Genomic DNA, 12,705 nt, shown 5'->3' with positions numbered 1-12,705 from the left:
CGTGCGTAAAAAAAAAAAAAAAAAAAAAAAAGCCCATGACCGGCTTCGGCTCGGACTGTGCGCGGTGGTACCAAAGCGGTTTATGAGGAGGGGGTGGAGGGGTGGTGGTGGTGGGAGTCTTGATAAGTCCAGCAGCAGCAGCAGAAGCAGCAGCAAAGAGATCCAGAGTGGAGATAGCAGAGATGATGTGCTATCAGGTTTAAATTGCTTTACACAAGGGGTGGGCAGAGTCCCGCGCGCGTCTCAGGAATGAGGTGAAGAAATGAGATGTCTGAGAGTATCTGTTCAGGCTGGTTTGACACCAGACAGGCTTGGCCCGCGTCCAGACCTGGAGCTGCGCGGCGGCTTCGAGAGAGATGCGGTCTCCACACACTCACAGAGAGACACATACACACACTCAAACACACACACGGCGCTGATGATGGCTGATGGGTGCTCTGAACTCACAACTGCTGCAAACGACGCGAGAGAGAGAGAGAGAGACCGGGCTGCAGGGGATGGGATGGGGTGGGGTGGGGTCAGGCGTGGGGTTTGGAGACGATCAACCACTTGGTCAATGGAAAAGACAGAAAAGCCGATTCTTAAGGCCTTTTATAGGACTTAAAACACAAACCTATCCACCTACTTCCATCACAGAGTTCCTGTGGGTTCCCATTAGATTTCTTTGTTTCTTTCTTTTTTTGAAAATCGTCTAGAAAACCAATTTCTAAGCTTTCCTGGTGAGCCTTTGTATGTACTTAAAGGTATAATGTGTAGGAATTACCTCCATCTAGCGGTGCGGTTGCATATCGGAACGTTTTCTTGATGTTGCGTTCACGTGAAATCGGGCAGACGTCAGACAGACAAGCTGCATGTAACAGGATAAACAAGCCTCTATGTAAACAAGTGGTCCGCCAGCACAAGGCAAAACAATACAGGCGTGACAATATGTTGTCATGGTGATGTGGTATTGTTTCACCGTCTGTCTGCCTGACTGCACCTGAATGCAACACCAGTGCCTCCGTCCTTCGTCACACTACACAGTGGTGACAGTTTTAACAGGCGCTACCTGGAAAACTTTCTCGCTGAGTTTCTGTGGTTACCTACGGTTTATGCATTTGTAACGACTTGTAACAACTCATTCTAAGGTACGAGAAAGCTTTCATTTGTATGCGGGTGTGATTCGACTTAAGTGAAATACGTATTTATGAAAGCAATATTTGACTTTAAGTTACATACTGGGGCTTTAAGTCCTTTTATAGGACTTAAAACACAAACCTATCCACTTACTTCCATCACAGAGTTCCTGTGGGTTCCCATTAGATAGTTTTGTGGCCTTTCTTTCTCTGTTAATTTATTTATTTTCATCTAGAAAACCAATTTCTAAGCTTTCCTGGTGAGCCTTTGGATGTACTTAAGGTGAAGGCGCCTGACGCACAGGTGCCAAATATTTCTGATGCCCACAGGATGACGCATTGTTATTTTACAGCCTTATACAAACCATCACTCAGTCACACTAATAACTCAGGAATGATGGTCCTCAAAAAAAGAAAAAAGAAAAAAAAGAAAGGAAGGAAGGGGAAAGAAAGAGGAAAAGTAAAATTACACACCGATTCTCCCAAAGCAGCACCTAAAGGTGATGTGTCCATTTCAATTGGATTATCTATCTCAGTCTTTTTGAAGTCTCCGGGGGAAATCTGTACCACTGTCACAGGGCATTTCCTCCATCTTTGATCTAGTCCGGGTGTATCTGGAGGTCCGGAGACCCTGACCAGATGAGATTAATGGGCAAATTGGATTTTTTCCCATGATCCCCGTGGAAGAAAACCATAAAACAACAAGGAGATTTAGATTCCTCTCAGCCCATTGAACACGACTTTGTTTTTGCTGCTGCAGCAGTTGTAACAGGTCCGTTAATACAAATCCAGTTTAATTGGAGTAATTTCGCTGCCTTTTACCAAATCGCATTATAAAGGTTTGGTCGCTGTATTCTCACTGCGTGTTTCATGGAGAGGAAGTGGGCTAAGCCAGCCAGGTCAGGTCGCGGCCTCAGGACAGTGACTTTAATGAACCTGGAATTAAGTTTGAAGTGCAGCAAGTCATCTGAGCTAAATTCACTCAAACAACCGAGCTGATCAATCACAGACAATCAGGAGCTCGCTAATAATGAGAAACCTCCGGGATAATGTGATGTTTCACGATATCACAACAGTTTTCAGAGCTTAAAAGCTTCTGAAATTCTACTGCTGCTCTTTTTGGATCTGCAGGGTTGTTCTATCTATTGGGTTTTTGAATGGTCACTCTATCTGACACTGTTTTTTATGAACTAATCAATATCTCATTATCTAAATTTTCCAGGCACCAAAACTGAAATGTAATGATAACTGCCTCTAAAACGACAAAATGTTTTTATAATGTGACTATAAATTAAACAAATGTGGTACAATGTGTTCATAAGTGATCTTTAAAGGTGAAGAAGAGTATTTTCTTTATTTCTGTTGAACTTTGGAGGGAGCGAGGCTGTTTCCATCGGCCTCCAGACGAAGATAAATTAATTGCCTCCTGGTTCTCGCTCTATATTCATTGCACATACAGTACTGATGGTGAAATGAGAGCCAGATTGATTTTTTTTAAAATCTGACTGGAAAAGTTAATAAGGATGTTTCATAAAATGTTGAAGGATTTATTGAAATCCCAAACTTCAAGTCCTGGAAATTAGATATTTGAAGTCATTTCCTGTTCTTTGTCAGGACCAAAACTTACAAGAAAATGCTCCTCAAAAGAAACTTTTAATTTCCACTTAAACCCTTAAAACATATATAAAAAAACAACTTAAAAAGATTTTAAGAACTTAACTCGGAGACAAGTCAGAACAAACTGAACCAAACACAGCAGAATAAAATAAAATAAAAATCACCTGTCTTGTCGATTGCTGTCCCTAAAACACATCAACTTTCATAATCATAATCTAATTTTCCAGCTTTAGCCATCAAAACACAAAATTTCTAACGATGAGCTCATTAAGCGATGGATACATGCGTCAGGTGATTAGAAAACTCTCCTGAACACGACGGGCAGGTAAACCTTCCAACACGATGCTTTGCAGAGGTTCATGAGGACGGCGGCTCCAACTGTGCTCAGCAGCACGACTCTGGTCAGATACCGCATCCTCCGGTTGCTGTGGGAACCAGATCGCGGAGGCTGGCAGCAATCTCCGGCTTCGTCCAACTGTGGGAGGAGGATATAAAAAAAGAAAAAAAAAAGATTGTGGGAAACACACAAAAACATGGATGTGAAAAAACCACTGAACACCGAACACTGCGGTCGAAGCAACGTGACCTCACACAGGAAGTAGAAGGGTTGCCGGTCGTTTAGATCTAATCCAGTCTGGATTATGGCACCGTGCTGATCAAACAGTTTCAGGCCAGTTAAAGCCTGACGGGGTGGGAAATATTGGCTCAGTTACTGTTGGATGGGAATCAAACAAGAGACCAGCTCATTTTGAGGGTGAGGGCATGTCTGGTCCCATCGTACCACCGCGGCGTGACTCGCAGCAAAAAAAAAGGAAAAAAAAAAAACCTGAGTCACCATAACTTCCTGTGCCAAATCCCTCAAGGATTCATCAGCCAAGTGGAGAGCCGGGTCTTGGTCATGGTCAAGTCACAGAGGGATAATGCTGCCGGCTCCTGAACTCCCCGGTCGGAGAGTGACACAGTGTCACACTGAGTTCCTGTCATGTGAGAAAGTTGGATGATACAAAAAGTTCAAGCTCCTTCAAGCAAAAATGTAGCTCGGGGAAACTTTGCGGTTTTGGCAGTAAACACAGATTTCTACCAACTTCCTGGATTATGATGACATCACTTGTGAGGAAATGTTTCTGAGCAAATACCGGGAAGGCATTATTCCCACTGGACATAAATGCAACATTAATCTAGAGTTGTGAAAAGGGAGGCCATGTAATTTGAAAGATTTAACTCATTTTAATTTTGTCACTGGTATGGCGTACTGCTCAAACTACTACATAAAAATTTGGCAACGTCCAGCAGTATAGGCGATCAATTATTGATTAAAGAAATTGTTAAGCTCTGTCATCATCAGATATGATTTGAAACAATCCATCTGGAGTACATTGAATAACAACATGCAGCTCGCACACAAAAAAAATCTCTTTGGGCTTTTTTTTTTGCATCGTAAGGAACAAATGTTTGATCTTTGACCCTTCAACTGTTGTTACATTGGATTTTTAAGGACATTCGCTCTGCAAAACTAATGTGGAGACCCTGAAGAAGGTGCACACATGTCCTCAGTAGTTTTAATTGCTAAAACAGAAGGTCAAGTCATAAGTGTGGATTAATGAACTGGGAATTTGCTGATGAATAGACGTAGTCAAGTGTTTCCGCTAGGATTTTCTTTAAGAAGTGGCGGCGGCAGTGACTCACCCCAACATTGGCTGAGACACCTTAGGGGGTTTATTATTTATGGCCCTTTTCCACTAGCACGACTCAACTTGACTTTTTTTATTTATATTAAATTTTTTTGCTTTTCCACTTGCACTCTAGCGCGACGTCCGACACGAGAATCAAACACGCCAATTTAAAAAACACACCGGCATCAGCGACCACTGATCTGTACTGAGACATTTGTTATTCTTTTACACGAGTTAATGGGCTCTTTGCACAACTCCAATACTTCCTGAATTTAAGGCAGGTCCTTCATTTCCTGTCTTACATTATTGGACAACCTGATTAATCCAGGTGTGTCTGACCATTGTGACTACTCAGACACACCTGGATTAATCAGGTTGTCCAATAATGTAAGACAGGAAACAAAGGAGCAGCATTAAGTCCAGGAAGTAGTGGAGCTGTGCAAAGAGCCCATTGACTGTTGTGTTGTGTGGAAAACCACGCCATGGTCCGTAATCGAGGTGCACTGCGGACGAGGGAGTTTGGAATTGACGACAGGAGGGAAAAAAGAGAGTGAGACGACGCGACCGTAGCTGCCGTGATATGACGACCCCGCCCACGCTGAGGAGAAACTATGAAGAACTCGGTTATAATGGAAAAGGACCTAAACTGAGTCGAGACGAGTAGAGCTGTAACTGTGTATTGGAAAAGGGTGCAAAGTAATAGTAATTGGTCGATTATTTATTATTGTGCATCTGCCTCAATACTGAAGCACTGGCGGCAATAATTTAGTCGTGGTGGACCGCCATGAGAAAAATGCATGTAGCGGAAACCCTGGTAGCCTTGGTGACGTCAACAAAAGGTTTCTTAAGAGGTTTGAGCTGCTCATCACCATAGAGATAAAAACTATTTCTGTACATGTTTATTCCTGCTGTAAAGTTGGAAGTCTTTGGGGATTGAGAAACTGTTTATTAGCAACACTCGTGTCGTGTGGCCTTTTGAGGAAGTGCAGTATTTGGTACTTCCCAATAAAGGACCATCGTGCAGTTTTTGGTACTTCCCAATATATGACCATCGTACAAGGCCGATATGGTTGTTGATCAATACCTTTGACACAACCATTACTTTGCCAGGTGCTGAAATGTCTTGAATTATGACAAATTGCCTGTGTTGTTGTTGTGGATGAACGACGTCCCACCCACTGGACTACACCGCCGTATCCCAGGCACCAGCATATAAGCAAGTCACACTTTCAGTCAAACCTGCATCATCAAGTGTTTAACGGGCAATTGAGCTCTGTGGTTCATTAGTTTGTGATCAGGGCTTTTAGCAAAGAACAGTCCTTTGGGGGGAATTACCGCATGCACTGTTGCATTGACTGACATCAGGGCCTTCAGAGTCCTGCATGAGGGAAACCAGTGTGCGTTCACACCTGACCGGTCGGTCACAGTCAGACTACCGAGAGCCAACTGGAAGCTGAAGCTCTGTACATTCACATTCCAGGAAGCAGATCAGGGGTTTTCAAACTATATCGACCAAGTTTTCACATGAAACTTTTATTTGGTTCAATGACTCTCACCTCTGTACCACCACAAGACTTAATGTTACTGAGCAGAGTTTCTACAGCTTCATAACAACCAGATAAACACAGCAGGTTTACACTGAACTCAAGACACCTCTGAAAAATGCACTTAAAAGCGATTGAGAGTGCCACATTAAATACTTCTCTAATTGAGATGTGTATGATTTTGCAAAATATCATATCAAAATAAATGTTATTATGAGTTGCTGAATGTGCAAACAAAACAATCAGTAGCAATTTATCAGTTCAAAATCAAATCTGCAACACACTGAAGTGTTTTCTTGCAGTCACTGCATTTCCTATCCAATTGTTATGAAATGTTATCCTCCACATTCATCACCATTAGGAAAATGTGCCATCCATAACTACTGTGAGCTAAACTGGTGGCATATCTATTGCACAGTACTTTCCTCTCTAATCTGATTTCCCTTCCACTTTTACAGGATTCACACTTTCAAACATGAAACCAGGCAGGTAGAAACTAGTCTTAGCTTAGCTGAAGTTGTGTTGTTTCTACATAGCCAACTTTGGCATTAATAGCTGTTTACTTCTTACTTCAAAGCATCAGGTATTGTGTAATACAATACACCTGTACTACTTCTTCAGGGCAAACTTCAGTAGTTATATAAATAATTTGGTGTTGTTTTGGTCCACTACTGGAGAGAAGTAAAGGAGTAAAGGAACCAAGTTTGATATTGACGTTGTGATGTTTCTTCTAGACCAGGAAGTAAACAGCTGTTAATGCTAAGAGAGTTGAACTGGTTTTGTTTTCAAATAGCGATAATGTTTCATAAAATGAGATTAAAGAGGGACTAGGCAGGATTTTATGCTTAACTAGATAAAATACTTTGAAGATGTAATCAATATAATATAATATCAATATAATCAATAATAATTAGAAGGTAAAAGATCGATCTGAATCATATAGTATAGAAATTGTATTATTACACACTGAATCTTTACTTAAACAGCTTCAGAGTAATAGTGATGGTTAAATAAATGACTTGAAACTTATAACGAGGGAAAATGGAGCGTCTCTTAGCTGAAAACCAACTTGGTAACTAACCCTAACCCATAATATCTTGTTTATGGTGGATTAGACTACACAAATATACACATTTTAAGATTGTGCATGATAAATAACGCTATGTACCGGTATATTGATTGCTTTCTCGACGGCTTTGTTGAAAACAAATGCACATGGCCGAGAGGAAGGTTAGCAGAACAGCGTAAAAGCGACCAGGCTTGCATAGTTCCCCCTTTAAAGATTAGATTGTGTGTGTTTACATGTGTCTATATAACCCCCTCCACCACCTCCTATTGGGGGCTGTGAGCCAGTCGGTCCAAATGGGCTCCGTTGGTTGTCAGATTCCTGCCTGACACAAACCGAGGACCTCCTCCTCCTCCTCCTCCTCCTCCTCTATCTGCTGTTCACCCACCTCCTTTCCTCACCTCGTACCCATCAGCCCTTTCTCTCCCCCCTTTAAACTCCCTCACCCCGCCAACCAGTGTCCTCTCCTCTCCTCGCTTCCCTCTCTGCCCTCCCCTCCACCCACCACCCACCACCACCCACCCCCCACCCTCGCCTCAGCCCTCCTCCCATCAGTCCCCTCATCCCTCCGCCTCATCGTCTGTGTGCTGACAGGTCGATGTCACAGCGGCGCTGACTTATGGGCTGTGAGGATTCTGCCCTGTCAGGAACGACTCTCTCCTCTTGAAACACAAACGCAAACACACACACACACACACAGACACACACACACTGAGTCAGGTGCACACATACAAGCACGTCGTTCCCCCGCACATACCTGTTGGAGCTCGTCAGATTTCATACACACACTATGTTCTGGTCGTGTTGCGTTTAATCCTCGGTGGTTAAGACGAAGAGGAAAGCTCTCGGTGCAACAGTCAACAATGTGAGGAAGGAATGTAAATTGATTTGCTTGAGGTATGAATGTGTTCGAGCCTGAGAGATATTATCAGCAGCACGTTAAAAACTGCTAACAGCTGATAATCAGGGATCTCTGTTAGTGCTGGCATCATGCATGCACAATTAATATTTAACAAAAGTTTATACAATTTATTAGCTTTAATTAGAGGATATAAATAATACAAGTTTTGAAAATATATAATTACACATTGTTAAGTGTGCAGTGGTAGTGGGATTATATTTAGCAAAGTTGTCAAAGGAAGTTAAATGAAACACTTTCTCATCTCCAAACTGCAATTTGCAACTTTTTAATCAACTCCAGGCTTGATTATTGTTAAAGAGTCGTCTCTTTCCCACTTAAAACTTTTTAATATCTGTTTTTTTTTTAAAGCCATTTATACACTTGCCCCGGCCCTTATTTGTCTGAGATCTTCAATTTCCGTCGGAGTAACAGAGCTCAATCATTTCGCACAGCGTCTCCTTGAAGTCTCTAGGTCGAGGTATAAACAGTGGCTTTCGCCGCCGCTGGCCCTGAACTTCGGAGCACTTTGCACCCTGATTTATTTGCTATTAATGACCTTGCACTTTTTAAATCCAAGCTCAAGACTCAATCATTCAGGATTTGCTTTAATACCTCATTGCAGTTCACACCTTTTTTTCTTTCTTTTTTTTTTTTTTTTTTACCAGTTTCTGTCTTTTACTGAAGTTTGTCATGTGTTTTATTTCTGATCTTTTATTTTATCCATGCAAGGCACTTTGGATGTTGTGAAATGTTGTAAAAACTTTTGCTTTTGATGATTTATTAAATTTGAAACTGTATAAACTATTCATATGTGTGTAAGTGTGTGTTTGTTTGTTTGTGTGCTGACCTGGTTTATCAGGTCACGAAGGCAGGTGACTTCCTTCTGCAGGTCTTTGGTCTGAAGCACCAGCTCGTTGCACACGGACTGAGCCTCCTTGTTTGGGTCCAGAGAGAAGACGAGCTACAGGGAGACACAGACACCTGTTTACAAAGTCTACCTGCACTGTTATAAAAATGTAATTGAATGTGGTTTATTTTAGGATATCTATATGACAATGTGTTTTTATTATAAGCTCATCAGTGTAAAGATATTTTCTATTATTCAAGATGAGGACATACTGTATATTTGAACACAAAAGGAAAATTAATGAATGCACCTGAGAGGCGTGACGAGGGAAGCGGTTGATGACGTCGTGAATCGCCTCCGTCAGGTAGCAGCACTGCTGTCGCACACTTATTAGGAAGTTGTGCAGGTCCTCACTCCTGCAAAATATACCATGAAGGACTGATGATTAAAACATACACAACTTGTTGAAATAGACACACTGCATATTTATATACATTTTTAAGTCACACCTACCCTCTCTATTTTCAGGAATAAACTTAAAACCTTCCTTTTTAATAAAGTACTGTATATGATTAGGGATCTGGGAAGGGCAACTTTTCTTAATGTTTTAAAAACACAATTAAAAATCTATCCATTTTTAACTTTGGTTTTAACTCTGGTTGACTTTATTTTGTATGATTGCTATTGTTTTATTGTTTATTACTTGTCCTACAGTATTGCCTTTGATCATTTTTGATTAATATTTTTAATTGTTTGATGTTGTTTTGTTCAAACACCTTGAGATGCATTTTTTGTATGAAAGGCGCAATATAAATACATTTTTAATACATACATACATATTTAATTATTATTATTAATTCATTTGCTGTCAGATATGGTGCAAGGATGTGTTGTTTTCTTGTCCTAAAACTTATATTTGATTAATTACTTTAATGATCAACAGGAAAATAATTGGACATTGAGGTAATTAAGTATTCAGTTAAGCCTTTCCTGTTCCCTGCTTCTCAAATGTGAGGATGTGTTTATTGTTTTACATCATTAAAACTCTTTCTTGGTATCTTAGTTTTTTCTGAATTTAATTGTAAGAATAATCAGCAGCTCTTTTTTTATATATATATATATATATAAATCTGAGCGCCATCAGTTATTATAATTTTTCTAAATGTGACGACAAGTTTAAACTCTCTGAGACAGAAAACTGAAAAAGGATGAGGCCGTTCATCTGAAAAGTTGCACATGCTCTTTTTCTAGACACGTGGATTATGCTGCGGTCGCCTTAAAGCCGAGGTCATGAGGTTTACCTTGTTAAAAAAAAAAAAAAGGCTGGCGCTCACAGGATATGCCCACATGAAGAAGAAGAAGCACGAGGGCGAGGGGCAGCTGAAAATGCCCGGCAATGACAGAGCAGACAGATTGATGAGAGTTCGGAGGACCAAACTCTGTGTTAAAGGGATAGTTCACCCAAAATTGAAATTTCTACTCATTATCTACTCACCCTCATGTCGACTTTAAGGGCTGTGAGAAGTTTCAGAGTCCTCCGTGGCTTCTCTGAGTTACAGGGGGTCTCGGCATAGCAGTGCATGTCCATATAACGGTTGCAAATGGATACCAACTGTCTTCGTAACAAAAAGACACACCAAAAAACATCCAAATACCTCCATGCTGCTCGTATGTAATGTCCGTCTTGTATTGAAGCCCCGAAATGCTAAATTGTCCCGGAAAAAAATTAAATAAGTCTATATTTCAAGCTTGTTTTGTAGCGGAAGCTTCTTGAAGCTCCTCTTCCCGGTTCTTCAAATTTGACGAACCGGGAAGAGGAGCTTCTGCTACAAACAAGCTTGAAATATAGACTTATTAAATTTTTTTCGGGACAATTTCGCATTTCGGGGCTTCAATACAAGACGGACGAGCAGCATGGAGGTATTTGGATGTTTTTTGGTGTGTCTTTTTGTTACGAAGACAGTTGGTGTCCATTTGCAACCGTTATATGGACATGCACTGCTACGCTGAGACCCCCTGTAACTCAGAGAAGCCACGGAGGACTCTGAAACTTCTCCCAGCCCTTAGTTGACATGAGGGTGAGTAGATAATGAGTGAAATTTCAATTTTGGGTGAACTATCCCTTTAACATTCTCCATGCATTTTCCCTGCAGACCACCTCGCCCAAAAAAAAAAGTATATAGCAATCTGAGCAGGTGGCCCGAGCCTTCCTCCCCTCCTCCTCCCCCCTGCTAACCCGTGCTGTCATCCCTCCCTGAAAACATCCACCTTAAATAATTAGTTATTTATATTCATCAACCTTTCCGTCGCTCTCTTCCCATCCCCTGGTCCTGGGGGTTTGGGGGTGGGGGGGGATATTGATAGCTCTTATCTTAATGGTACATTTCCCCGCGGCGAGGGAGCGAGGGGACTGGGCAGCCAGCCGTCCCGGCCCTCCTCACACTCTGTCAGAGGGGCGAGTAAACACTGTCAGTCAGCCGCTGCTGCACCCTCACCTCCCTTCTGCCTGCTGTTAGTTTATCTAGGGAGCAGAGAGTGATGATGGGCCCCCGGTGGGAAGATTGCTGAGGAGATTGCACATGAAAAAAAAATGGAAAGAAAAAAGAAAGAAAAAGGACGGTGGAAATGCAGATATACAGACCGCTGCTTGTTGTTGTTTTTGTGAACTTTATGCATTCGGTGCCCCAGCTCAATGAGGACAGAGATACATATTTACTTTCACAGAGGCGGCCATATTTCAGTCACATGTCAATTGTACAGGTTCCTTTGGTGGTGGCATGTACTGTATTGTAGGTCTAAAGGGCATTTCCAGTCGTAATCAATGTTGCAATATTGTTGCACGCTTAATTTGAGAAAAATATAATAAACTGTAGCTTGAGTTTCTCTTTTTCTTAACAGTCTCAGTCCTGGATAACAGGAAGAAATGTAGAATAAAATGCAGTCAACCATCATTTTTCAATCTTATTATAACTATCTTAAAAGGTGTTTGACCACTAGTGTCACATTGTAGCAGTGATTTTAGGTGTGTGGTCTTGTTTCCTTCGCGTGCTGTGTCGTGTGCAGGTGCATTTGATGATCATCCTGCAGCCAGGCGGCTTCACGCTCTTCCACCGGTCAACAGTCGGTGGCGATAACGTGCCAAGTTAACAAAGACAGAATAGGAGGTTGCAAGGAGGCAAATATCAATATAAACAAAGAAGGTTGCAGAGGGGAAATGCCTCCAGTGTGTTTAATACAATGAATTGCTATTATTTTGAAAAACTGCAAATGTAAAGCCAAGTGCAGGGACCTTAAAGGGCATTTCCAGTCGTAATCAATGTTAACTATGACCTACTGTATGATCAGTTCATTTCATACCATCCATTCTCCCAACTGCAGCGTGTGGACATTTATATTTGTTTTTGTTCAAGAATCTATCGTTTTTTCAATCTTCATTAATGGGCTCCGGACTAAATTTAGAATTGTTATTCAAAATTCGGACTTCTGCATTGTTCTTTTCCGGGTCAGAGAACACAACAGTAGAGGGACTCTGAGGCAGAACCGGAAAGGAAGTAAGTAAGTAAGTCCGAATTTTGATTTATTTTAATTGTAAAGCGAATTTTAAAATTTAAATGATGGTTAAAAGCACGCTACTTGCGACCACAGAACAATTTTAAAACTAGTCTGGAGCCCATCAATTAACATTGAAATATGTAATAAACGTCCACACGCTGCAGTTGGGAGAATGGATGGTACGAAATTAACTGATCATAGGTGACCTGGTATCTGAGGTAAACATGGATTACGACTGGAAATGCCCTTTAAGGTCCCTGCACTTGGCTTTACATGTGCAGTTTTTCAAAATGAGAGCATTTAATCCTGTTTAAAACACACTGGAGGCATTTCCACTCTGCAACCTACTTTGTTTATATTGATATTTGCCTCCTATTCTGTCTTTGTTGG

The 12,705-nt window shown here is 41.3% G+C and overlaps 1 protein-coding gene across 1 annotated transcript in view; it reads right to left on the bottom strand.

Moving 5' to 3' along the window:
* Positions 1-3,027: 3,027 nt before the first annotated feature.
* asz1 (ankyrin repeat, SAM and basic leucine zipper domain containing 1) overlaps positions 3,028-12,705 on the bottom strand; it is a gene marked incomplete at both ends in the record, with an annotated part of 43,877 nt that continues 34,199 nt past the window's right edge. Inside the window, 3 exons of the mRNA XM_083974381.1 lie at positions 3,028-3,207; positions 8,764-8,877; positions 9,074-9,179. Coding sequence (XP_083830507.1) covers positions 3,028-3,207; positions 8,764-8,877; positions 9,074-9,179 — 400 coding nt within the window. The remainder of the gene's footprint in view (positions 3,208-8,763; positions 8,878-9,073; positions 9,180-12,705) is intronic.

The sequence above is a fragment of the Trachurus trachurus genome (genome assembly GCF_905171665.1).
Source record: "Trachurus trachurus genome assembly, chromosome: 6".
NCBI lineage: Eukaryota > Metazoa > Chordata > Actinopteri > Carangiformes > Carangidae > Trachurus > Trachurus trachurus.
This window is presented reverse-complemented; position numbering and strand designations above follow the sequence as displayed.